Genomic DNA, 27,591 nt, shown 5'->3' with positions numbered 1-27,591 from the left:
TGGGAGCCAAAGTTTGCCAACCCCTGAATTATAAGGTTGGCTTATGAATGGGTCATAAAAATTTTCCATTTTTACTTATCCATCTTAGGGGGTCGGCTTATAAACAAACTGATTTATGATCGAGTATATACGGTAGATTTTTGGCCCCTCTCTACTCCTCTTGGAAGGCTGTTCCAGCACTACAATCCTCTGATGTTAAAGACTTTTGGCTAATTTCAAGCCTATACTTGCTGAGGGCCAGTTTATATCGATTTGTTCTTGTGCCAACATTAGCCTTTAGCTTAAAATAACTTCTCTCCCTCCCAGGTGTTAAATTCTCTGATGTTTGGTACCTACTACCTCTTAGGTCCTGGGAGGAGGTGCACTATGCTACCCTTGTACCTGGTGCCTCTTATTTCCCTCATTGTCCTAGTTCAGCTGCACTGGCTGGAACATGTGTGGGGAGAATGGCGTCAAAACTGTGTCCATTCTACAGTCCCTGCCCATCTGTGTAGGATGGAGAGTAATGGCCCTTTGTACAATGTGGGTAGCCTACACAGGAGAAAAGGGTGCCTTATTGCCTCCTCTTAGACCAGTGCATGGGCAAGGAATGCAAATCAGTTGATTCCAAGAACATTAAATCCTGTGAAACTGATTGGTTTTGCTGAACAGGTAGAGTGGGGAAGAGACGGATATTACACTACACTCTGTTGAAAGATGATCCCCAATTAGTTTACCTTGTGTTTGGCAAATCAGTGGCAATATGGCTCGTCATTCACACTTCGAAGCAATACAGTCTTTTCAGCATAAACATTTCTTACTTGTAGGCTACAAGTGACCTGGAAAACTATGACAAGACACGCCACAATGAATTTAAGAAATACGAGATGTTGAAGGAACATGAAAGGAGAGAATATTTAAAAACACTGAATGAAGAGAAGAGACGGGAAGAGGAATCCAAATATGAGGAGATGAAGAAAAAACATGGAGATCACCCCAAAGTGAATCATCCTGTAAGGATACGGTGTTTACACATTTCTTATCCTGCTAGAGAAAGCTTTGCATACCGAAGAGCAATGGCTTATAACAAAACAGGCCCAGATAACACCTTGTTCATTCACATATGATCAGCATTTAAATGGGGAATAAAAGACTAATACTCTGTGGGTGGGATTTTCAAAAGTCTCAAACTCTGCTCTCATTGAAATCAATGAGAGTCTTACCACTGAGTTCAATGGAAAGAAAGAGAAACCCGTGCTGAGCGCTTTAGAAAACCCTACCCTAGATGCCTGTTATCTTTGCTGTGTTTGGTATACAGTTATGTGATATACTGGCAAAATGCTTGCTTATAAAGACGCCAGAGATTATTCAGGATTATTCTGCCCCACCCATGCTTACACTGCAAATCCAACATTACAGCTACCTTCCCTCTGGGCAGGAAGAGTAGACAAATTCACTTTAGACACAGTTCCTAAATGAGGAGCTGTGCAAAGCGATTGCAAAGCGATTCCAGAGGTTCCGTTTCCCCAGAGTCTGAGTGTGCTGCTTCATGGCACCCTCAACCCCTCTGCCTTGTGACAACGTAGAGCCTGACTCAGAACCCATTGAGGTCAATGGAAGAAGACTGCCATTGATTTCTGTGGGCTTTGGATCAGGCCTGTAAAACAGGGCCATTATAAAGGTCTTTGAAAAGCCTTTTTGAGAAACTTTAACTCCAGTTTAGTGCAATAAAATTACATGTCATTACTTTGAGTGATTTCTATTTGTAACTAATCTACAGGGAAGCAAAGACCAACTGAAAGAGGTGTGGGAGGAGTCGGATGGGCTGGATCCTAATGACTTCAATCCTAAAACATTTTTCAAGTTACATGGTAAGAGATTAGATTTAGTTTAAAAGGTACAAGTCAAATTATTCTTGCATTATCTATTTGTTTTGGAAGGTGTTATCTTTTGTTGGTCACACAAGCTATTTGGATGAGTCCAGGAGGACAGAAAGGAGTAAATCAGCAGTTTTGTCAGGTTCAAACTGTTCATGCAAGAGCACTTAACACCACATTGGGTATATGCATTATTGTATTGCTACACTCAAGTGGAGCAATGTAAAAACTGAAAGTTATATTTTCAGAAAGAGCTCATGTATCTCCAAGAGGAGTGCAATAATTGTATGTGGCAGTAGGTTTAAAAGACATAGCTGGTTCTTTAGTTGCCAGGTAATTTTTTTAGGGGGAATGTCCTTAGTTGTCATTTTGCTCACAAACTATGCCATCAGGATGAGCCACAGAAGGACTGTATGAATGAACTTGCAGTTTCACCATCTCACTGTAGCTCAGTAAATGGAGTGTCAGCCATTCTACTGCAGGGGTGGGCAAACTTTTTGGCGCGAGGGCCACATCTGGGTACGGATATTGTATTGTGGGCCATGAATGCTCATGAAATTGGGGATTGGGGTGCGGGGGGTAAGGACTCTGTCTGGGGGTGCGGGCTCTGGGGTGGGCCTGGGGATGAGGGGTTGGAGGTGCAGGAGGGTGCTCCCGGCTGGGACCGAGGGGTTCGGAGGGTGGGAGGGGGATCAGGGCTGGGGTAGGGGGTTGGGGTGCAGAAAGGGGTCAGGGGTGCAGGCTCTGGGTGGCTCTTACCTCAAGGAGCTCCCGGAAGCAGAGGCATGTCCTGCCTCTGGCTCCTAGGGGGAGACGCAGCCAGGTGGCTCCGCTCCCTGCCCCATCTGCAGGCGCTGCCCCTGCAGCTCCCATTGACCCTGGTTCCCAGCCAATAGGAGCTGTGAGGGTGGCGTTTGTGGCAGGGGCAGTGTGTGGAGTCTCTTGGCTGCCTCTGCGTGTAGGAGCCAGATGGGGGACATGCAGAGCCATGGCATGTGTGGAGCGGGGCAAGCCCCCAACCCCACTCCCTGGCTGGAGCACCAGAGCGGCGCAAGCCCCAGACCCCACGCCCCAGCAGGAGCTTGAGGGTTGGATTAAAACATCTGAAGGGCTGGATGCAGCCCCCAGGCCATAGTTTGCCCACCCCTGTTCTACTGCCTCTGGAAAAACGGAAAGAATTGGGCTCCTTCAGAGACCTCTAAAAAATAAATAAAGCTGCGTTTACTATTTCTCATTTCTGCAGCCAGAACTTGAAACAATAGCAGAGAGGTGTAAACTTTGCCCATTTATCTTAATAGCATGTTCACGTCCTTAAATCTCATTACTTAACAATTTTACTGCTGAGCTGTATGCAAAGGCACTTAGGCCTCATCTGCACAGTGGGATAATGTGCTCTATGACGGGTGATTTCTAAAGCACATTAATTGGTCTGTGTAGACCCTGCTGGTGTATGCTAAAGGTTCTCTGTTATGCTTTAATGTTGTAGTGTTTCAAATCTTTCAATGAGTGTACAACATTTTAGTGTGCTTTGGAAATAACACTTTTTTGTAAAGCACGTTACCCCACTGTGTAGGCAGGCCCTTACTTGGTGCAGCTGGATGTGCCTGGTATTGTGCTGGTGGTTTGATGAAGGGCTGAACAACAAGTGGAGGAAACTAGGTATGGTTTTGGTTTTGACTCACCCAAAGGGAAAAAATGCATAAGCTGAAACTAATGCCAGCTCCAACTGAAGCAAATAATTTTTGAACTGTCTATTTGACCTTGTTTAATCTTGGTTTATGAGTATATTAAAGTCCTATGCAATTTAGCCACTCTACTTCACATTCAAAAAAATATTAGATTTTATTACTTTTCTCCTAGGAATCTAAGTAGAGCCGTATAGCTTCTTCTTTTGTCTGTTTCACCAGAACAGAAATAGCCAGCTCTTGCCATTGAAAATTAACATACAAGTTCTCTGATGCAGCTAACTTATAATAGTATATAAACACTTATTTGAATTAGACGGGACAGTCTCTCAACCATTAAAGTATCACATAATATTCAGATTAAGAATGGATGGTCACATAGCATGAGTTACTGATCCACAGTTACCAGCATGTCTTGCCAAACTCATGCTAAACTGGAGTACGAGTGGAGTATTTATATAGCAGTCAGCACAATTCTGAAATTTGCTTGGAGAAACTTCCATACATTTAGCCAAACTTTTCCACAGGTTCCTGTTGGTCCGGGATATATTTACAAATCTTGGCCAAATATAGCTACCTTTTCTCATGTTGAGCAATATCTTACTGTGTGAGTGGCCTGGATATTCTTATTTTAGGTTTTAACCAATAAAAAACACACACACCTCCTGCCCCAAAAATGAAATTAGTGTTTATTCAATAGACACGGGAAAAACACCAGAAATGGTTACTTGTAGCTAAGGGTTTGTCTACATAGAGCAGTAATGCAGACTATAGGAATCTGTATAGATCCCGACAGTGCACACCAAAGGTTCCCGAGTGCACTTTAGCATAGTGCTGTTTGAAACAGTACTACATTACAAAGAGATTACAGTATATAGAAGAAAGCCCTGGGGAAAAAAAACCATTTTTGGACTTCTACATAAAACTCAAAAATTGCTAAAAATAAGCCCCCCAAAATGAAAATAAATCCCCCCCAAAAGACAGAGGGCCTAAGGTAGCCCCATTATTACCTGTTTGGTTAGCAGTTTCTTTTAGCTTTAGATGTCTTTTTAGCTTTTCTTATTTGAGAGTTAGAGGAATCCTTGCAGCCTTATCTAATTATAAGTAAATATCCAAGTCGCCAGAAATCCAGTGCAGACCAACCACAGCCTGGTTTACTGTTAAGTGGAGTAATCTTCATGTCATACTCTGTACTCAGCATCTTATTAGGTACAGAGGTTAATCCACTCTAGACTCTCCGCTGACATCTGCTTATCTGACCCATTGTGAAGTACTGTATTCATTATTTTCTGTATTTACTGAATTTATATTTTCAACTTATACTTTTCTAGATGTCAATAATGATGGCTTCTTGGATGAGCAAGAATTAGAGGCCCTGTTTACTAAAGAGGTAAAAAAAAACCCAACCATTTCAGAGCATTCAATACGTTGCTGCTTCCCCTCTCTTTCTAAAGGGACAGTTACTTATTTTATTTTAGACTATGAACAAGAACATTCATCCCCAGGTCTGAGTGACCTTGACACTCTAAAATTATTCAACACACCAGTGAGGGAGAGAAACAGTAGTTTAGTGATTAAGGCAGAGAGCTGGGATTCAGGCATCATGGGTTCAATGTCTTGGTCTGCCACGGACTCACTTGTGTGACCTGGGATAAAGTCACTTAGGCCCAGGTCCTCAAAGGTATTTAGGTACCAAATGTCCATTGAAATCAGTTAGTCCCTCGTCTATGAAAATGGGGGTATTGGTATTTGTCTACCTCACAGGGTGTTGTGAGGATACATACATTGGTGATAGACACGACTGTGATGAGAGCCATCTTGCTGAGCACAGGTAGAATAAATATACTCTTGGTTTTCCAGCATGTTTTGTCTCAGCATCTTTCTCACACACACACACGTCCCTGCTACTACCCAGTCTCACAAATCTTCCCACTCCTCATGAGCCAGTGAGAAGAGATGGACCTGACAACATACCCTCACGGTTAACAAATGCAGGCTATTATGGACCAAAGCAGAGAGTGAATCCTAAAGTGCACAGACCTTACAGAGAACACCTTGCCAGTAGCCACCTCTTCTATACCAGTGGGGCAAGAGGCAGTCTTTTTTAGATGGGTGTTTGCCAAATACTTATGGTTTTGTAAGTTAAAACCAAAACCTGAAAAATCGACTCCGAAACTATAGGTAGCCAGTGCAGATCAAGGAGTACAGAACAATATTTACAAAAAGAGACGCCACTTAACAAATGGACACTGGTTCAGCACCAGATTTACACCCAGGTCCTGCAATTGACCTCATATGGTCACACCTCTGTGCCCACACGGGATTCCATCGAAGTCAGTTGGGCTCCTCACCTGCAGTAAGGCAATCACAGGATCATTTCATGAAATCAGATTTCCATGTGAATTTAAAATATAATCCTGTGTGGAGGACATTACGGTAGTCCACTTGAATTAACAAACAGGCTTCATACCATTGAAAAGCTCACTTTCTGCTTAAAATTATGCTAAAATAAATTATTTCTTTACCTAGAACAATCATTTCCCTTCAGATTTACTGTTCAGTCAGAAGTGCCTCAGCTAAATGTAATGCAAAAGCATATCCGTATCAGGGCTGGTTCAAATTGGTGAAGTTTTGTTTTTAAGCAACATTTTACATCATTGTCTCAAATGTGCTCTATTCTGAATAAGCAGTCCTTTCTTCCAGCTAACGTTTACTACATTTATTTTCAGCTGGAGAAAGTATATGACCCCAAAAATGAAGAGGATGATATGGTGGAAATGGAAGAAGAAAGGCTAAGAATGAGAGAGCATGTTATGAATGAGGTGTGGTCTGAAGGTTAACAGAGTTGGCTAAATCCTGCTCTGTTGTACCTGTGCAATCCTACTGAAGTCAGCGAGGTTGCCCAGGTGCAGCAGAGGGAAATTTTGCCCCTTTTACTATATACAATTAATTCAAAGCATACAATGCTGCAATATCTTGTCCTCATTCAGAAAAGATGCTGGCTGGATAAAATTGCTTGGTAAAGTCTATGTTCCCACTTACTGAGTTCCTGAATCATCATACTGTGGAGTAGGCATGGAGATCTCTACAGATGTCCCAGGATCCACAGATATTACCTGTGAATCCTGGGGCATAGAGTAGCCCAGGACTGGCCTCTGTGTTGTTCCCTTAGCCTGCCTTGTATATCTGTCAGAACAGCTCCAAGTTGAGCAATTTTGTCAGTGCCTTGCAGATATTTCCCAGGGGTGTTGGGAAGGAATGATATTCTATAGAGCTGGTGTCCTCTAGCAACAGCACTTCTACACCCAGCTATACCCCCTAAAGCTTGAGGAGTGCATTGAGGTTGTGCTTCTATTAGTCAGAGGGAGGCCCTGAAGGAGGGATTCTGGGACAGTTTAGCTGGTTTCCTGCTACTTTAATTCCCTCCTAAAATGGAAGGTTAGGATGGATCACAATTATTGGCAGCAAGTTTTCAGTCAGCTTTTAGTGTGAGCGTCTTTTGGAGTTGAAAGGCCAAGAGAACTAAATCCTGGATATTGAGGTTATAGATGTATTAGAAATCCTGGCTTGCAGTTGGGACAGCTCAGAAACATAAGACTGTGTTCAATCGAATCCTGAATTAATGTCTTAGTGAGACATTCCAGTGAGAGAGACCGTAGTAAAGCAAGCATTTGGAAAGGAAAGCAGAATCAAAACCAATTGACAGTTGGCATGTTTTTAGCCAGCCTGAGGATTGGCCTCCCTGGTAGACACTACTTGTTCCTGCTAAATTAGCACCACTAAAATAAATTGTGAAATCTTTTCTCAGGAAAATTGTACATACTTGTGTCAGTTCTCTTGGTAATTAATTTATAATTCAGTACTAGGATTGTGGAGAATATTCCCAAGGAAGTTTAGAAATCTTGAAGTGTAAGATCTTTTCCCGCCCACCCCCAGAAGAATCCATGAAAAAAGTTTGTTTTGCACTTGAAAATGAAAGTAGATCTGGTTTAACATGAAAAAACAATCACATGATTAAGTTGCTTTATAAATGTAGGTACAACCCCCTCAAAGTCTCTTGTATTGGTAAAAGATGTGTTACATTTTGTTTTTGCTTTAACTAGATTGACATCAACAAGGACCGGTTAGTAACTTTACACGAATTCCTGAAATCTACAGAGAAAAAAGAATTTTTGGAGCCAGATAGCTGGGAGGTAATCATAGCATGTTCCAGGAGGAACAGATTGTACTGTTACCATCAGTCTAATCATGAAACTAAGTGGCATGTTTGTCTCTGACTTTTCATTTTTCCTCATCCTTGGTATGTGCCTACGTACCATGGTTAGAGGCGTTAGCTAAATAAAATGTAATCTAGGTGTTTAAGAACATAAATTGAATACATCTTGTGGCATCATATGGATTATCTGAAAGCCTGTTGCTTGCGCAGGCCTTTGAAACAGAAAAAACATTTTGGCTATGGATTTTATTGGATGGAGGACAGAGTTCAATTAAAAGCAGGAGAAGTAATTTTTTCCACCTCATCCCAAATTTTGAGCAGGATTCAAACCATCTCCTCATAAGTAATAGTGATGAATTCCTTCACAGTACCATATATTTTTGGAAGTATCAAACCAAAATTTTCTGTATTGGTGAATTTTAGAATCCAGCTAGTAGCCATAGCATTGTGAAGATTACTAATTTCCTTTTGCAAGTTGTATTTTTATTATTCCTGTGGGAAGGTTCTTAGTTCTCTACATTTTCTTGCAGACATTGGATCAACAGCAGGTCTTCACCGAAGAGGAGCTGAAGGAATTTGAAACGCATATTTTGCAGCAGGAAGATGAACTCCAGAAGAAGGCAGAAAATCTTCAACGACAGAAGGAAGAGCTACAGAGACAGCATGACCAGCTTCAGGCTCAGAAACAGGAACTTCAGCAGGTACTGTCACTGTAATAGGAGGATTCCTCCCGTTTGCTGAGCCTTTCGCTGAATTTTAGAAAGGCAAAGTGGTGCTACTTCTGGAGTCATTGTCCCTTTAGGTAGTGTATGAGCCTTGAGGGGTGCAGGTGAATGTTAAACTCATTTTTCCTGCAGCAGGATACAACCTATAACTCCAGATTACACCAAACAGTGAAGCTGAACTCTGTATGTTTCCACTGGTGAAGATCATATGTAATGAGTGCACACACTGTCAAGAGCATTGAATTATGCAAGGTGAAAGGAAGCTGATGCTGCTGAGTTCTCAGACCCCTCTTGTTTTATTTTCCCCATCCTACCCCTCAGGTTATGGAACAGAGGAAGCTACAGCAAGGAAGTTCTCTATCAGGACCAGCTGGGGAACTGAAATTCCAGCCACGTATGTAAACTATATTACATTACATTATGGACATAAACTTTTAAATCTAAGATCCCATTTCAGAAGTGGTTTAAAAGCTCCTTTCTTTCTGGTGAAATTGTAAGTATAACTTGTCTGCAGTGATTCATTTTAGGGAAAATTGCTGAGCTTTCTTTACCCCAAGAGGAAAGTATTGAAGTTTTCTAAAGTAATCTTGAGGTCGAAGTACATCATTAAAATATCATTAAACCAAATAAATATGAGATTTTCATTTTTCCTCATCCTTCTCATTCCTTATTAATAACCTCCCTGGAAAAGCCAGAGTTCACTTTTGCAGAGTTTCTGAGGCATGACATAGTCAGAGACAGGATTTTCCTCATTTCAGAGTGAAAACATTCAGAGTGAGAACTAGAAGGGACCTTGAGAGGTCATCTAGTGCAGTCCCCTGCACTCATGGCAGGACTAAGTATTATCTAGACCATTCCTGACAGGTGTTTGGAGGTTTTTTAAGAGCAGGTTAGACAATGATGGAGATTCCACAACCTTCCTAGACAATTTATTCCAGTGCTTAACCACTCTGACAGTTAGGAATATTTTCCTAATGTCCAACCTAAACCTCCCTTGCTGCAATTTAAGCCCATTGTTTCTTGTCTTATCCTCAGAGGTTAAGAAGAACAATTTTTCCCCCTCCTCCTTCTAACAACGTTTTATGTACTTGAAAACTGTCCCCTCTCACTCTTCTTTTCCAGACAAAAGAACCCATTTTTTTTTTTCTTCAATCTTTCCTCATAGGTCATGTTTTCTAGACCTTTAAAGCATTTTTGCTGTTCTTCTCTGGACTTTCTCCAGTTTGTCCACATCTTTCCTAAAATGTGGCACCCAGAACTGGACACAATACTCCAATTGAGGCCTAATCAGCGCGGAGTAGAGCGGAAATGTTACGTCTCGTATTTTGCTTACAACACCCCTGCTAATACATCCAAGATGATCATCACTTTTTTTGCAACAGGGTTACACTGTTAATTTATATTTAGCTTATGATCCCCAGATCCCTTTCCACAGTACTCCTTCCTAGGCAGTCATTTCCCATTTTATATCTGTGCAACTGATTTGTTCCTTCCTAAATGGAGTACTTTGCATTTGTCCTTATTGAATTTCATCCTATTTACTGCAGACCATTTTGAATTTTCATCTGATTCTTCAAAGCACTTGCAAGCCCTCCCAGCTTGGTATTGTTTGCAAACTTTATAAGTGTACTCTCTATGCCATTATCTAAATTATCGATGAAGATATCAAACAGAACCCAACCCAGAACTGATCCCTGCGGAACCCCACTTGTTATGTCCTTCCAGCATGACTGTTAACCACTGATAACTATTCTCTGGGAATGGTTTTCCGACCAGTTTTGTACCTACCTTTATAGTAGCTCCATCTAGGTTGCATTTCCCTAGTTTGTGTATGAGAAGGTCCTGCAAGATAGTATCAAAAGCTTTACTAAAGTCAAGATATCCCATGTCTACCACTTTCCCCCCTATCCACAAGGCTTATTACCCCATCCAAGAGGCTGTCAGGTTGGTTTGACACAATTTGTTCTTGACAAATCCATGCTGACTGTTACTTATCTTATTATCTACTAGATGTTTGTAAATTGTTTGCTTAATTATTTGCTCCATTGTTTTTCCGGCTACAGAAGTTAAACTGACATAGGTGACCTCTTGTCTTCAATCACTGTGTTTCCACACACAATATTCTCTGTATAGTTCTGTTCAGCCACTTATCCTGATTATCCATACAGTTAGGAACATTTGCTCCATAAACAGGGAATTCTCATTCACCCTTGTGAAATACTGTACATAGTACTAGAGGAGCTAGAAGAGCAGGGACAAAAATGAAAAGTAGGGTTGAGGTAGAGAAAAGGTGGTGTTTCTGAACATCTGGGAAAATCCAGAATAACTCCACTGACTTCACTGGAGTTAATTTAACTGATCAAAATATGGGCTAAACAGGTTACATAATCTCACGAACTTGTAGAAAGTGTATAACCCCACCTCCGCACTTTTGTGAAAGTGAAGGGTCCAGTTAAAGATGCCGCTGGCAATTAGACAAGTGATACCCCTAGGTCTTACTGATGCTGTCACCATTACTAGGATAAGTACAAACTGTTTATACCAAGTTTCTCACATTTTTGGCATAACAGATTTCCTTCAAAAATCAATTACAATTATTTTAAATGCTTCCTGGAGTGTGTGTGTCCCCAGAGTTTGTTCATCAAGTTAATGTGGTGAAAACCAAAGTAGCCAGTGCATTTTATCTGCCATATCCTTGGCTCCCAACAAGAGGAAACGAGAGAGAAAAGAGAAGAACTGATTACAGCCCTAAAGTTTCCAACCAACTATAATAAGTGACCATTATTCAAGGGAAGGTGAGGAGATAATGAGTTCAGATTGCGAACACGCTAGGGAGTAAAGTTCAATCAGGAGTTCACATTTTCAAAAAAAAGACTACATATGTCTGTTTATGAATCGAAGGTTCACTTTACCCTTGTTAACGTGACACATTTCAGAAAGGGAAAATTTATGTAATCTCCAAAAAATCAAGATAACAAACATCATAATAGAATGTTTCAGAGGGAAACAAATGTGTGTGGAAATAGCTAGTAATCCAAGAGGAAATTCTACATGTCATAATGTGTTTATAATGTAATTTGGATACTCTCATCCTTGCGATTGTGTGTATGCTGTTGCTCCGACACATGAATGATTGATTCAATTTGTATAAACTAGGCCATGGAGACTTTTGCTATCAAATCAGACATTTGAAAGAGATAGTAAGGGTGTCAGGATCCTGACAGTGGTGGTCAGACAAGAGTCAGAGTTGCAGAAGAGTTCACAGTCAAGTTCCAGGCCAGGGTCGATACCAAGGATCAGAGTCAGAATCAGGTTTCAGGGTCTGGGTTAGGAGGCGAAGTCTAAATCAGCCAAGGTCACAGAACAGGGTGCAGGAATGGTTGTGGCAACTATAGGAGATCCACACTGTTGCCTGGATACTTCTTGGAATGCCCCTTATTTATATAGGGTTGGGAGCCATAAGATAGCTCTTCCCATGGTCTGTGTCCACAATAGGTCATGGGTAGTGGAGCACAAGCTGATTATAGCTGCTGCTGGGTGGCAGCATAGTGCCATCTGCTGCCTGGCAGCTTGCTAGGCCTTGGTTTAAGACCCATTAGACCTTTACAAAGAGGCCAAAAAATCACCTTGGACACAGTTTTCCTTTTTTGGTGTGAGGATAAGGAATCATTCCCTTAAGCCGAGCCGCTCAGGCCACTGCTGGTCTGGGGTCCCGGCCACCGGCCCCGCTCAGCCCGCTGCCAATCTGGGGTTCTGGCTGTCGGCCCCTTGCCAGCCATGGCCCCAGCCGCAGGCCCCGCTCAGCCTGCTGCCAGCCTATGTGAACAGAACCCAAGGTCAGCAGTGGGCTGAGCGGGCCGGTGGCGTAAGATCAGCATTTTAATTTAATTTTAAATTAAGCTTCTTAAACATTTTGAAAACCTTGTTTACATACGACAATAGTTTAGTTATATAACATATAGACTTACAGAGAGAGACCTTCTAAAAAACGTTAATGTATTACTGGCACGCGAAACCTTAAATTAAAGTGAATAAATGACGACTCGGCACACCACTTCCGAAAGGTTGCCGACCCCTGGTGTAGATGTTCGGACTTGGGCTGGGGCCCAAGCGCTGGGACCCTGCAAGCCCAAGCCTGAACATCTACACAGCAATTTTTAGCTGCACAGCACAAGCCCTGTAAGCCCCAGTCAGTTGACCCGCAATAGCTGCAGCCATGCCAGCGCTGCTGGTCTTTTATCCCTGTGTAGATGCACCCTTAGTATTCTTCCTTGTGAAAATGGAGTACTACAGCAGGGAGTCACTTTCAACACACACACGTCCCTATTGTTGGTGTATTTTGTCTCTCTCTATGCAAATGCACAGATTTGTTTACAAACCGAATGAACATGACATTTTGGCTGCTATTTGTCTTTTAAACTCACATGCTGTAGCAATTTGTTTAATTAAAAAAAAAAAAAATCTTTGGGGAATAGTCAGCTTTATGGCCACAAAGGAAAAACATGTCTTGTAGGGGAATTCTGATACTGCTAAAATCACTGACTATACCCCATCTTCATATCTCTGTTTAAAACCCTCCTTTTTGCCCTACTCTGAGACAGAAACTGAAATGTGGTCCCTTTAATCCTGCATTGGTAGGGAGATGAACTGAATGACCTAACAAATCTTTTTTTCATCTGTAACTGCAGATTCTTATGATTCTTTCCCTTTCTGCAATCTTGCATGCTTGCTTTCTCTCCTCACAGTTAATAGTCTGAAGGAACGTTTATTTAGATTGTCATTGCTTTTAATTACAGCCTCTTTCTTTTAATATAGTCCATCCCTGTTACACGCCATTGTCATGACATGTAAGCATTGCTCTACCCAGTTTTGCATGGCCTTTTTCTCATCTCTGCCTATAAAGACTTTCATACAAGTATCTCAGATGATATTATAAATACAAGAATGTATTGAATTGGAAATAAAGATGTAACAGATGTTTACTGTTTTAATTTAAAAACCATAAAAATGTAAGGCTAGAAGGGACCTCAGAAGGGACCATCTAGTCCATCCCCCTGCATGGATGCAGGACCATGTATACCTAAACCATCAGTGAGAGGTGTTTGTCTAACCTGTTCTTAAAAACCTCCAAAGACAGGGATTCCACAACCTCCCTTGGAAACCTATTCCAGTGCTTAACAATCCTTATAGTTAAGAATATATTTCAAATGTGGAACCTAAATATCCCTTGCTGCAGATTAAGCCGACTACTTCTTGTCCTACCTTCAGTGGACATGGAGAACAATTGATCATCATCCTCTTGATAACAATCCTAGCATATTTCAAGACTGTTGTCCTCTCAGTCTTGTATTCTCCAGACTAAACATGCCCAACTTTTTTTAAAATCTTTCCTCACATGTCAGGTTTTCTAAATCTTTTATCATTTTATTGTTTTGCTCTTCTCTGGACTCCCAGTTGCCCACATCTTTCTTAAAGTGTGGCACCCAGAACTAGACACAGTACTCTAGCAGAGCCTTATCAGTGCTGAGTAGAACGAGACGATTACCTCCCATGTTGATATGACACTCCTGTTAACACATCTCAGAATTATATCCCTTTTTTTCCCACAACTACATCACATTGTTGGCTGATATGTAATTTATGATCCACTACAACCCCCAGATCCTTTTCAGCAGTAGTACCACATAGCCAGTTATTCCCCACTTTGGAGGGGTGCATTTGATTTTGCCTTACTAAGTGAAGTATTTTACACTTGCCTTTATTGAATTTCATCTTGTTGTCAGACAGTCCTCCAATTCGTCAAGGTCTTTTTGAAGTCTAATCCTATCCTCTAAAGTACTTGCAGCCCCTCCCAGCTTGGTGTCATCCGCATGTTTTATAAGCAAACTCCCCACTCCATTATCCAAATAATTAAATAAAAATATTGAATCGTACCAGACCCAGGACAAACCCCTGTGGGACCCCACTAGATACATCCTCCCAGTTTGACAGTGAACCATTGATAACTACTCTTTGAGTATGGGCTTTCAGTTTTGTACCTATTTTTTTCTAGACCACATTTGCCTAGTTTGCTTATGAGAACAGCATGTGGGGCTGTGCCAAAAGCCTTACTAAAATCAAGACCTATCACATTGACAGCTTCCCCACCATCCACTGGGCCAGTCACCCTGTCAAGGAAAAAATTAGGTTGGTTCAGCATGATTTGTTCTTGACAAATCCATGTTGGATATTCTGTATAACCCTGTTATCCTCTGGGTGCTTACAAACTTACTGTTAAATAATTTGTTCCAGTATCATTCCATGAATTGAAGTTAGGCTGCCTGGTCTGTAATTCCCTAGGTCCTCTTTTGTTCCCTTTCATAAAGATAGATATTAGTCTGAATTTCATCAGTCCTCCATGAGTTATCCAAGATAATCACTATCCGTTCTAAGGTTGCTTCATCTAGGTCCTTCATCAGGTCCTGCTAACTTAAATACTTATACAAAGAGTCTTTAACCTGTTCTCTTCCTATTGTGGATTGTGTTCTATTTCATGCAACTGCTATGAAATGTCAAGGCATGTGACAGAAAACATTTCTATGGAGACATTAACATTTTAATGTTGGATGCCTACATCAGAAATGACATTTTAAACAAAAATCTGATTTCCATCAAGTGAAGAAGGAGTTGGGTGCATTTGTGACCTCCGCCTTGTCCAGTTATTCACTATGCATGGTTTTGCAAGATACCTAACAATATGCACTTTGTAGCTATGATCAGAATTGGTGCCCTTTGTTGGTAACTAGAACTAGGCATTCCCTTGAGCTGCTAAGCGCTGGTACAGAAGATTTAACCTAGATTAAATTAAGGTAAAACACCATTTTGGAGATTCTGGACCCTGTGTTTAGTAAATTCAGATTTTCCTAATATAATCTCTCTGCTCTATAGTAAACTTCTATATTGTTTTAAATAAAAAAAAAAAAGCCTCTCTCTTTATTGGGCTGAGTTTGCTCTAGGAGCTCCCCTTACCCTTCACTCTTTAAAAGTTTCTGCTTCTAATCTACGTACGTGCGCGCCCAATTCCTGAACCCATCAATCCCACTGTTGGGCCAGCAGGGGAAAAGAGGAAAGACCAAAAAAAAAACCCCCACTGCTGAGAATGAAGCAACTGCTAAACTGGCCTATAATCTAACACTTAATACTGTTATGGAACCTGATGGTCACGTTAGCAAAATCTGGACCATTTTATTTACAATAAGCACATTGTAGCTACACCTACATTGGAACCTTGTCATTTTCTTTCAGGGACTTCTCTAGTTTGGGATCAGTTTGCTTAAGAGATTGACACTGTTTCTTATTTTGTTTTACAGCTGGGGAACATCAAATCGGAAATGCACAAAACCATCTTGCAGGTGATCAGCCTTTACCGCCAGGCCACATACCAGTTCAAGAAACAGCCGCTGGAAGTGACCATGTTCAAATTCACCCTTAACCACTTGTGCCTCAACTTTATACCATCTTTATTATTTTGGGGGTTGGGGTTGGGGACTTAAACAGAAACAGAGTGAAATATGAACTGCCCACAAGCAACTGAAGAAAGTGAAGTCATTGGGAATGTTACGGCTTTACAATTCAAACCCAACTGATGTTTAAATTAGATTAATTTAATCTTCTATGCATCAGTGAGAAAGATAACAGGCAGATCGATTGCAGGTTAAAAGGGAGCGGGAGGTTGGAAGAAATAACAAAAAAGTAGCATCTCTCCACTTTCTGTAAACAAATCTCCAAAAGCTTAGTCCCTGGAGCACAGAAGTCCTTATGACCAATAGTTAGTCATTAATCAGGAATTCACTTTCTAGAGAAGCGGATAACGGGACTAGAGATCCAGCTAATCCTGTTTCATATAGAAACACTTTCCAGAAGCACTAAACTGCAGAATTTGGGGAAACTAGGCCCAGGAATGGAGGTCTTCAGTTTCCAGTACTGCCAACGCTTTTCTCCTTTGAGACCAAATAAAAACAAACCTGCTCTGATTAATTTCAAGAAATCAGCACTTTTAAAAATGTAACTCCAGGAAAGAATTTTAGAACAGTGAATACTTTTCACGTTTACAGATAGCTATGACCTTCGCTGTAAGCCTTCAAAATGGAATACTGTACTTATGGTGTGTTGATTTGAACCATCCTCATTGTTAAGATGAATCCAGTGTAGCAGCTGAGTGCTGATCTTGCAGAGTGGCTGTTAAGACTATATTCTTGTCCCTCTTTCTTTCATTATCTTCTAGCTGCTCTCAACATTTTGCATGCTATTAAAACGAGGGTTTTCTTCCGTTGATGAAAAAATATTGTGAGAAATAGAAAAAGGACTGTCTTTTTCTGTGCATATTATCCTACCTCCTGTGGTAAAACCATCCTCTCAAAATCCACAGTATGTTTCAAACAGCTTTTTTCAGACAAGACATTCTGACTGCTAGAGTCTCTCTGGTTTCCCATTGTTAGTGCTCATTCGTTTTACAATCAATATAATTTTATGAAATTCCCTGAAACAGGCATATGTCATGACTGTATAGTTTTGGTATTGGTACCAAGCTGGTTTCTTCAAGTTAACCCAAGCTTTTACAAGAAATTATTTGATTTACCTGTGAATGTTGCCAAGATGTAGAAAAAGATCCATTTCGTATTTCAGACCTAAAGGAAGTATCTTGAAGTCCAAACCCAATTCCTTTAACATTAATGTTTTCCCTTTGCAGAAAACTGGTTCTGACTTCTTATATAAACATATTCCTTCCTCCAATCAGGATCATTCAGATCCCTTCCCATTCTATAGCTGCCTGCCAACAATGTCAGTATGTGGAATGGGTCAGCTTTTAAATAAATAAAAGTAAGCCTCTGTTCTGGAGAGATGTATGCTAGCATGTGTCATGGTAACTAGAGAAAGATGGGTATTTGCAAAGCAGTTCAAGCAGTATTTTTTTCCACAGAAGAACTTCAAGACATTTGTTTTGTAGCATCTTAGACATTAGAGAATAGCTAATGCAGACTTCTTCATGCAGGATGGAGCATATTCCCTTTCTCCAATCTAGTTTTAAAGGACTTGTGTTCTGCCTTGGGAAACAATTCCACAAGGTCTAATAGAGCTTGCTTGTCAGGATAATTTTCCTGATGATCAGTTTTGATTTTTTACTCCATTTCATCTTGTTAATTGTATGTCGGCCACAGTTCCTTTCCTCCTTGGCATTGACACTGTTCAAGCAGTGGTAGGTTTCTTCCCCCCCGAACCTCTTTCATGGTTTGCTCAAGATGTGTAACATTTTAAACCTTTCTTCAAATTAACAGGTCCTTGGTCTTTCCTTGTTACTTTTACATCAGTTTGATTTATTTATTTGTCCACAGATCAAATTACTTTTTTGCAGTTCCAATCCCTTGCTAGGAATCCCCCCATAAAGGAGGTTTTGGGCAGTTGTAGCCAGGTCCAGTAGAGTCATACTAGCATGGCAGGACACAAGGAGGCAGTACTGGGACCCCAGATGTAGCACAGGACCTTCTCCAATGAATGGCCCTGGTGTTAGGTTTGTAAGCTGATTCTTGGGAGATGGGAGTTCAGCCACACTGCTCAAGAGGAGTCCATGAGGAGAAACTTGGGGAGATCTGCTCCCTCCTCCACACGGGTTTTACTGCGAGAAGGCTGGTCCAGCCATAAATTTGCATAGCACCCAGAATGAAGGAATTGTAATCCTTGTCTGAGGTCCCTAGGCACTACTGCAATACAAATAATAGCTTCTCTCTGTGTTAAGTCTCTGACATCAAAGTTTTCTCAGTAATTTATCCTTCCACCCGTATCCGATGAAGTGAGCTGTAGCTCACGAAAGCTTATGCTCAAATAAATGTTAGTCTCTAAGGTGCCACAAGTCCTCCTTTTCTTTTTGCCATCAAAGTTGTTTTCAATCCCCAATAATTCAGTATTATATATAATGCAGTACAGATCTTTTTAAATGCAAAATAAAACTGGATTTGCCACAAATCACACCTGCACCCCATGACACACATGCTCCAAACTTAGTAACTGCTTTAGTCAAACATTTGATTCCTCCCCCCCGCCCCACCCCGTTTAAGGGTAGAATGGCCCAACTCTATACCACTGATCACAGCTTATTCTAAGCACAACATCTATTTAGTTTTGTTCTGATTGATTATAATAATCTGTCTTATTTTTGTGCTTTATGGGAAGATGGGCATTATGTAGGTTTATAGTCATTTATTATTTATTCCAAACCCTCAAACACTGAGGTATTAATAAAGTATTGTGGTATCTAGGTGCTGAACATAGGCTCTTCCTTACCTTTGTGACTGCCACAGCTATTGTGACCGCCCTGATGCAGGGGAAGCCAAAGTTTTCTTTTGTCACTTCATTGTGGGTCACCACTTTTCTGTATGCAAAAATCTCTCAACAGTTTTATACTGCAGCTGCATCACTCTATGCCAGCCAGTAGGTGAGCTCCCAGGAAAGAAGTGCACACTGTCAGATCAACTTCTGTGGGTCTGCTCTCATTGTCTGTTTTCTTTTCATACAATATTATCAATTTAACCTCTTTAAATAGATTTTTTTTTTTAAAAAAAAATGAGATATAGCACATTTTTACAAGGAACGGGCAGACTTTGGATTGTTGGATCAAATCCAGCTCTAGTCAAAGGTCACCTACTGATAACTGTCTGGCCTAATTTTTTAGTCTCTAAGGTGCCATAAGGACTCCTCGTTGTTTTTGCTGATACAGACTAACACGGCTACCACCACTCTCAAACCTGTCTGGCCTAAAATGTTCGTGACATTAACCAACTTGCTAGTGGACAATTGTCTACGTTGCACAAAAGCCCACCTTAAATGGTTCCCTTCTTTGCTGTCTGCAAAGAGGTCAAGGAGTGAATGGACATGGAGACTGAACTTACTCTCAAAAGTTTAGTCTTCAGGTCCGGGTTTGACATATTAGCAGGGCATGTGGGAAAGCTTGCCCATGTAGCACCTGTTCTAGGAGTCACCAGAGCTCTCAATCTGGCACCTTTCTCCAGTACTAAATTCACTGAAGTCTTTTTTTGTAAAAGCAGGATAAAAAAAAATGATGCATCGCTATGGGTTCTCTCTCTGTTAGGAACCCTCTGCCTTAAGATGATGTCGTGCAGGGTGCTTGAAATAATGCTTATAAATGCAGCGTTTGTAGCTTTAATTACTTATAGCATGTTACTTTCATTTCTGCTGTTTCCTTTCTCATGCATGGAAAGACTAACCAGTATTGCCCACTTCAGGCATGCATCTCAGCTGAAGATTTCGTTACTACGGTACTGATTTCTCAGAAGCCTCTCAAAGTCATAAGTATGAATAAAAATGTTTATAGCTAAATGAGGGAACAGAAAGTGATAATGGGCATCTTACTAGATTTTCAAAGCTGTACCAGGGACTGAAGTGTCATGGATACCACTACTTTCAGGCTTACTTGGTTTTATTTTGTCTTAAAGGCCATTAAAAGAAAATTTAATGCAACTTGGTTTTGACACACATTCCATTACTTTATCACAGTGGTTCCTAAACTTGTTCTGCCGCTTGTGCAGGGAAAGCCCCGGGCGGGCTGCGCTGGATTGTTTACCTGCCGCGTCTGCAGGTTCTTGGGCCGAGGGACGTACTGGCCGCTGCTTCCAGTGGCTCCCATTGGCCTGGAGAAGCGAACCGTGGCCACTGGGAGCCGCGATCGGCCGAACGTGTGGACACAGCAGGTAAACAAACCAGTACGGCCCACCAAGGGCTTTCCCCGCACAAGGGGCGGAACAAGTTTAGGAACCACTGCTCTAAAAGATGTAAACATTGAATTTCACATTTATTTTATTTTATTGTTGGGCATGGGGGGCAGGGAAAGGGGTAGGTTGGTCAATGTTGTAAAAATTCATATCCTCCGGTGCAATATTGTAGAAAAAAAATGTCCCCCACATGCTTTGTATAGATTAGATTTTAACTGGATTAAATTGAAACAACTCAAAGCAAGACATCTGGTGTTTTCTTTTTACCAAATTGTGCCTATGAAACTGGAGTGGATGACAAAGGGGTGATCACTGGGGCTCGCTCTCTCTCCTCCTGGCTTGTAGCAGTGACTTTTTGGCAGTGCTAGGTGCTTTGGGGTCACCTGTCATGCTCCCACGTGGGTCTTCTTTGTGGGCTAATCAAGAGGGCCCCAGGCGGGGCCTAAAAGCTTAGTCTCTTCCCCGTGTGCAGGAGCCTGAGATACTGGGTAACTGTTTTTTTCTGGGTATTGCATTTGCAAGTATAGTAAGAGGCTGGGGAAAACGTTTTAGCTTTTACCAAGAGCAAAACTTTCTGCAGGTTCTTTATGTGGCCCCATTGCCACCTGGTCTGGGCTTTCCACTGGGAGTTGGAGTGACCAGGCATGGAAGGATATCGGATGGCTTTTGAACCTGGCAGTAGCAATGTCTTTGGCGCAGTTTTGTAATTTATTAGTCAAATTAGTCTTACACATAGAGTCCCTGTATATCCAGTCTTCACTTAAAACAGTAAGACAGAAACTAAACTATACTTAGTGCCAAGATTATGGGGGGAAAATTGAGATGCAACCTAAGGAAATAATGCCACATGTGGGAGAGGTCCTGCTGGGTAAGACAGCTTGCATTACATTTGAGAGACAAGGCAGGTGAAAAAATAACTTCAACTTCTGTTGGTGAGAGAGACAAGCTTTCCAGCCACTCAGAGCTCTTCTTCAGGGCTGGGAAAGGTGCCCCCAGCCAAAATGAAAGGTGGAACAGATTGTTTAGCATAAGTAGCTAGCACATATTATAAGGGACATTCAAGGTAGAGTGTCCCCTTCACAACTCTGCAGTCATAGGACAAAAAGAAGGGGTTACTGGGTTACAGATTGTTGTAGTAAGCCATAAATCCAATGTCTCTGTTCAGTCCATGGTTTTTAGTATCTAGCAGAGTAATGAATGTAAGCTTCCAGGGTTGTCTTTTGAAAGTGCTATGTATGTTTCCTTTGGGGATAGGTCAGTCCTGTACAGAGAAAGCCTTTGAACTGAAACTCAGAGGTGAGCTGAACTGGCTAATTCCTAAAATCAGATTCTACTTCCCTTTCTCGTGTTGAGTAGTACCTTGCTCTCTGAATATTCCCATTGATTTCAACAATGCTGCTTGTGGAGTAAGACACTACTTAACATGAGAAAAGGTCTCAGAATCTGGCACTAAATATATTTGAATCTATATACAAGTATGAAGGTAGGTTTTACAACCTTGGGAAGTTCAATTCCAAATGTTATACCAATAAATTAAAAACCAGCAGGATCTTATTAAAGGGGGAAAAGGCAAAATACCACATTTATTGTGAATACAGAAAGAATCCTAGTAAGCAGTTAGTTATAGCTTTTACATTCCATTCAATCTCACATTCATTCATACAAACACACGCACACACACAGGTTCTGCAAGGTTGTTATCATAGTTACCAGCCTTAGAGTTGCTCATGCCAAGCCACTGGCTAGGTGGCCTGGACATGAGGAGGGAGCAGGGCCTTGTCAGATGCTCATCTGATGCTCCTGGAAGTTGGTTTGCAGAATCAGACCCCAAAGTTCTCACTTTCTAGAGTCTATTTTTATAGGAATTTCTTCCTATGCCAGTCTGTGGGAATTGCTTCATCATGCTGTTGCTGAATCAATCAGCAGATGGCACATTCCTGATGGCTCCGTGCTGCCAGATGTTATCTTGTTCTTTGGTTCTCCCATTCTTGAGGCTGTTGGGTGGATTCCAGTCTGCCCTCTGGGGGTCCTCTGGTTATTTCCACATGATGCCTTCTTCAGCCAATGGACACTGGAGTCTTAGGCTGGCACCTCCCTGATCATTCAGTTATTATCCACACCAAGCATCCATCCACATACATCCTCTCTCTCTGTTTTAATCACAATTGTTAATACAACAAAAGGGCGGGGAGTCTCTGGGTGCTGTTTCTGTTGTTACAGAGTATTGCTTTGAGTCTCTCTCTGTGTGAATTGCTTTGAGAACAGACTCTGTCTTAGAATGTACTAACGCAATTAGCAGCTTGCAAGTTTCACACAGAGGGAGAGAAACAGTACCAAAAACCAAGAGACTTCTTAATTAGTAATACCCTGGAATTTAAACTCTGGGGAATCAAACTCATTTGTGATTTTAATACAAAACTTCTTTAATATGATCCAACACAAACCCTAGTCCACCTTCTGCTCTCAGTGCTATGCCCTGAATTAGCTATCTTCACTTTCTTATAGTACAGATGCCAAAGCTTTGCAGAGACAAGGGCTTGTCAGGTTATATTGTTAATCACTAAAATTGAGAGGTGACACCTCAAAATATTCCTCCTAAAAACTGGGTTGTTTAAAAGGTTTCAGAAGATAAATGAAACAGCAAGTTATTTGTATGCTGCAGTCAGATGTGCTCTGAGAGTGAAATCACTGAGCTGTATTGACTAACAGGGGAGGAGAACATACTGATAAGGATGCCATGGAGTAGTACAAATTTTACATTGTGTGCTTTCTCATTGATATGTTAATTACCCCATTACAAATGTATGCTTAATATTATAAGTAAAATGGTATTTACTTTCCCATTTAAAGATTTCACAACTAGCTATGAACAAATACCTACTCTGTCAGGGCTGTCCCTAGACCTTTTGTTGACCTATGCAGCCCCAGGCCTCTGCTGGTGGGTGGGAGGGAGCTGGCCCCAGGCCTCTGCAGGGGGGGGCAGGAACAGGCTTGGGGGGCAGAGGGGAACCGCCCCCCAGCAGAAGCCGGTGGAGCAGAATGGGTTGAGGCTGGGTCGCTCCACTTCCTGCTGCCTGATGATTGCAGGGCAGGCCCGTCCCCGCACTCACAGGGTGGCGGAAAGTGGAGTGACCTGGCCCCAGCTCGCTCTGCTCTGCTCCCCTGGCTCCCAGCCTTGGGATTTGGAGGGGCTGGGGGGAACAGCCCCCCAGCACTCACTCGGGGGTGCGGCTGGGAGCTGGCAGAGTGGAGCGGGCTGGGGCCAGATTGCTCCATTTCCCGCTGCCTGGTGACTGCAGGGCACGCCCGACCCCAATGCATTCCCCCGGGACATAGCTCAGGGGGAGGGGTGGAGTGGGGGCAGGGGCTTTGGGGGAGAGGCAGGGCAGGGGCGGAGCATGGGCAGGAGCAGCTTTTCTGTACGGCTCAGCTAGCTAGGATTGGGCTGGCCACTGGAGCAGCATGTCGCTGCATAGGGCACCAGAAAATTTGGGGCAATTTGGTGCCCCAAATTTCGTGGTACCCTGCATAGTTTGCATATGGGTCAGGACAGCCCTGCTGACTTTAAATCAGAACCACACAAAGCCATCAACAAGTATTATACCTAAAACTGAGATAATCTGCAGAGCTCCCATCTCAAAACAATGGCCCTACTCACTCCCATTTCCTCTTCAGACACAGGGATGGAAAGCCTACTCGGAGAAGTGAGAGAAGGCAATCATTCCCTCTTCCATGCCCTTGAAGGTCTCTCTGTGGGATCAGGGATTCATTTGCTTGGAAGGGGCATGGTTGGAGAGGCTGTGCCTTGTTACACTATCAAATCAATGTATTGAGAACTAACACAAAAACTAACACTGATCAGTAATACTTTGTATCAGGCCTCTTGACGCTTTGGAAACCCCTTGAAGGTAGCAGTGGGGGTTTTGGGGTCCATGGCAGGCAGGGCAGCTGGAGAGGCCCACAGGGAGCCAGAGAAGGAACATGACCGGACAAGGCTTCCTCATGGATGGACCCAGACTCCAGCACATCCATGAGATATGGGCTTTGGGGACCTAAACCCCTGTTTATTTATGTAAGCTTAAAAGGCAACAGTCACATGTGAACAGAAAAAAATATGATTGTAAAAATTACAACTTGAGCAGCAAAACATATCCTAACATTCAGCAAAGATGAAGGTCCCTGCTTCTGAGGCCTTATCATTGTGTAGGTTTATTTATAATCCTGTTTCATGACAACTGTATCTTTTTTTTAGGCCCTAGCCCAGTGGTTCTCAACCTGCAGCCCATGTGACATTCTCAGGGCCATATGGGTAGTATTGGATGCAGCCCACAATGGTAAATAGGTTGAGAATCACTGCCATAGCCCCTCTAGTCAAGAGACAGCTAACACCCTGAAGACAGCAGCAACTTAAAGGCTGGTGAGGATGGGACACTTCACTGTTTTATATGTGGAAGGAATACATGTGACACCTACGTTTCCTGGTTTAAGGGAAAATATCCCATTGATGAAGGAATAGAAAATGCTGAGTATGAGGGTGGTTTTATTTCCTCTGTGACTTTTAAAGCCAAAGAACAGAATAAAGAGTGTAAGGTCCAATGTGAGGCTGATACTGAAGATGGACCACTAGAAGAAAAATACATTTTAAAGCTTGGATGATCCATAAAGCAAGGAAGGTGGACATCAAACAGCAATTCTATCCCTGACTTTCTAGGGTTTAACAAACAGTTATTCTGTTCCTTTTAAACTTCTAACCAGAATGACAGTTATTATGAGACAGCATACACATGCTGGACAATTAGTGATGGGAAAACTGGTTCAGATATAGTAAAAAATGACCTGAACCTCTGCCCAAAATCCAGACCCAGACAGAGATAAAGTAGGGAAAGAAATTTGATACACCCGTGAAGGGTGGCAGCAGAAATCTCAGGTTCGTATCTCAGCTGGGATCCAGGAATCTACCATTTGTTGGACCTCCAGGGTCCTCATCCTGACAGAGGTCCCAAATAAAGCTGGTTGGAATTCCTCTCCCTCCCGCCCCACTGCCCTTTGCTGGGAAATGTTGACCAAAAAATCCTATCTTGTTTTTGTCAAAAAAATGAAATATTTGGCCAAAATCCAGAATTGAAATATTTGGGATTTGGCCAAATATTTCAATCCTGAAATGCTGCTAGAGTGCTTTATGGGAGCTGCAGTTCGGGTGCCTCATGGTGCTCTATAGGCAAGGCCCACTGGTTGGACTACACTGGTGAGGGGAAACAGTGCACCATGGTACTCTCATGGCAGCAGTGTATAATGGGAATTTAAGTATGGCTGGAGCACTTGCCTCAGAGAGAAAAATGGGAACACAAAGCACCTGAACTACAAGATGGCATTTCAGAATCTAAATATTTTGGTTTTTTGCTAAAATATTTGGATTTTCAGATGTTCTTTTGACAATATATTTATAAATAAATAAAACCTAAGTTTTCCCACAGAAAGCAAAGACTTTCTCTGAAAAATGTTTTGTCAAACACCCAGTTTTCCATTAAAAAACAGTTTAAACACAAACTCTTTGACTAGCCCGAGTCCTGACTGAACAAGAAGAGCACACCAGCTAATACCACTATCTGCATTAGGTTCAGCTGCACCCAGATTGATGGTTGGAGTTACTATTATCCTTCCCAGCCACCCTGTTGTGTCATTTTTCCTTATTTCATCTCTTTCCTTTCTCTTTTTTTGCTTTCTGTCTTAAAAGTTTGGCTTAAGTATACAAGGCATTTGATTTTGCAACACTGCTGCAATAAGAAAAGGCAAGGTAAAATCAACACCTTAACATACACAGAAGAGTTTGCAGGTCACAATAAGATTGTGTTGTGCCTGTAACTTCCTATCAGCTAATTTGCAAGTGGGAAAGACACAAACAAAAGCTGCAATTTCTGTCTTTTGCTTTCCTCAAATGTCTCTTGTTTATGTCTGAAAAGGAACAGACCTCAGCAGTTCTGGGGTATTTATAATGGATTCTTCCCCCTTTTTTTAGAAATTTAGTATAATCTCAGTAGACTAACAAGAGATTTCTCTTTTTGTTGTGTTTGTACAGTGCTTAGCACAATGGGCTCCTGGTCCATGACTGAGGGTCCTAGCAACACAAATAATAATATAAAAGACACCGTACAGCAAACATAAAAGAAATAAGGGAGGTTGTTAAAATTCAAGTGTTACTTTTTAAGTTTCAAGCGCTTTAACATGTGCAATTAATAAGCTATTAAAATGTATTTATTAGCTGGATGTTGCAATGGGAGTTTGTCTGCAGTAACAGATGCAAACCCAGAACCACAATTAATTGTTTAATGCTGCATAAGTGAAGAAGGGTTTTGAAACAACTCTGTTTCTCCGGGGCCCAAAACACCTCTCTCTTCTCCATACAACACATCATCCAACATTCTCACTAAAAACATATACAAATGTAATTTATACACCAAGAAATGGAAGACAGTGACTTTTCAGGTCATTTGCAATTTGACTGTATTAAATTACTGTAAAACATAAACTAAAACAATGACAGGTAGTAGCGAGTGAATGTTTACAAGGGTATATATGGTTTCTGCCTATACCAAGAAGAAACATGCACATTTATGATAGCTGCCCAGCTGCAGTAAAACAGAGGGCTGGAAAATAACGTTGAAAATAAGCTGAATTTTACAAAAGGAATTTAATCAGCAATTTTTAAAGCAGTTTGTATCTTTTAAAAAGGAGCATTTTCTTTTGTTACCACACTATAATATTTCTAGGTTAATTTTTTCCTCAGGGTGCATATTTGTTATTTTTACTGAAAGTGTTTCCGAGCAAGGACTTTGTCTTCTCACTGTAAAACATTTAGTGCTGCACAAATATTGAAGTCAATGTGCTAATTCTTTGGCAACTTGGAAATACATTGACATTCACTTAGATTGCAGTCTGGATAGTAACAGTGAGGGTCTTTATATGTCTAAAATATGTAAATATGTAACAGTATTGTTATAGAGCTCTTACCTCCGCCTCTGGTGATGCAGCTCCTGCCTCAGTTTCCATTTTCTGTAGCAGTGGTTTAGCCCTTAAATCAAACTGAGCTTCACCCTTCTGAGGTAGCAAAGTTCCAATAACAAACAGCCAGCCTGGTCACAAGAATCCAGCAAATCAAGCCACCGCCCTCTGCTGGAAACCCTGAAAGGAAGCAGATGCTAACCCTCGGCTTTCCACAAGCCCTGCTTCAGTCCACAAGGCACCTTCTTCATCTCAAAAGCACTTGCCAAACAAAGCCCCTCCAGTCCACAAACAAAAATAAGACCCACCGGCCCTATTCTCCTCTCTTTTGGCATACACTAGCTCTAA

At 41.7% G+C, this 27,591-nt stretch overlaps 1 protein-coding gene across 2 annotated transcripts in view; it reads left to right on the top strand.

Annotated features, from left to right (window-relative positions):
* The window catches only part of NUCB2 (nucleobindin 2), a 48,296-nt gene extending 27,812 nt beyond the window's left edge, over positions 1-20,484 (top strand). The window contains exons 6-13 of one of the 2 annotated variants that reach the window (XM_073347384.1): positions 807-992; positions 1,760-1,850; positions 4,873-4,931; positions 6,271-6,363; positions 7,645-7,734; positions 8,288-8,458; positions 8,804-8,876; positions 15,832-20,484. In XM_073347384.1, coding sequence (XP_073203485.1) covers positions 807-992; positions 1,760-1,850; positions 4,873-4,931; positions 6,271-6,363; positions 7,645-7,734; positions 8,288-8,458; positions 8,804-8,876; positions 15,832-15,953 — 885 coding nt within the window. In that variant the 3' untranslated portion in view covers positions 15,954-20,484. Of the gene's footprint in view, positions 1-806; positions 993-1,759; positions 1,851-4,872; positions 4,932-6,270; positions 6,364-7,644; positions 7,735-8,287; positions 8,459-8,803; positions 8,885-15,831 lie in introns of those variants that run through there. The other variant, XM_073347386.1, reaches the window with a different exon arrangement.
* Positions 20,485-27,591: the final 7,107 nt, after the last annotated feature.

This window comes from Lepidochelys kempii, chromosome 6, assembly GCF_965140265.1.
Source record: "Lepidochelys kempii isolate rLepKem1 chromosome 6, rLepKem1.hap2, whole genome shotgun sequence".
Taxonomy (NCBI): domain Eukaryota; kingdom Metazoa; phylum Chordata; order Testudines; family Cheloniidae; genus Lepidochelys; species Lepidochelys kempii.
This window is presented reverse-complemented; position numbering and strand designations above follow the sequence as displayed.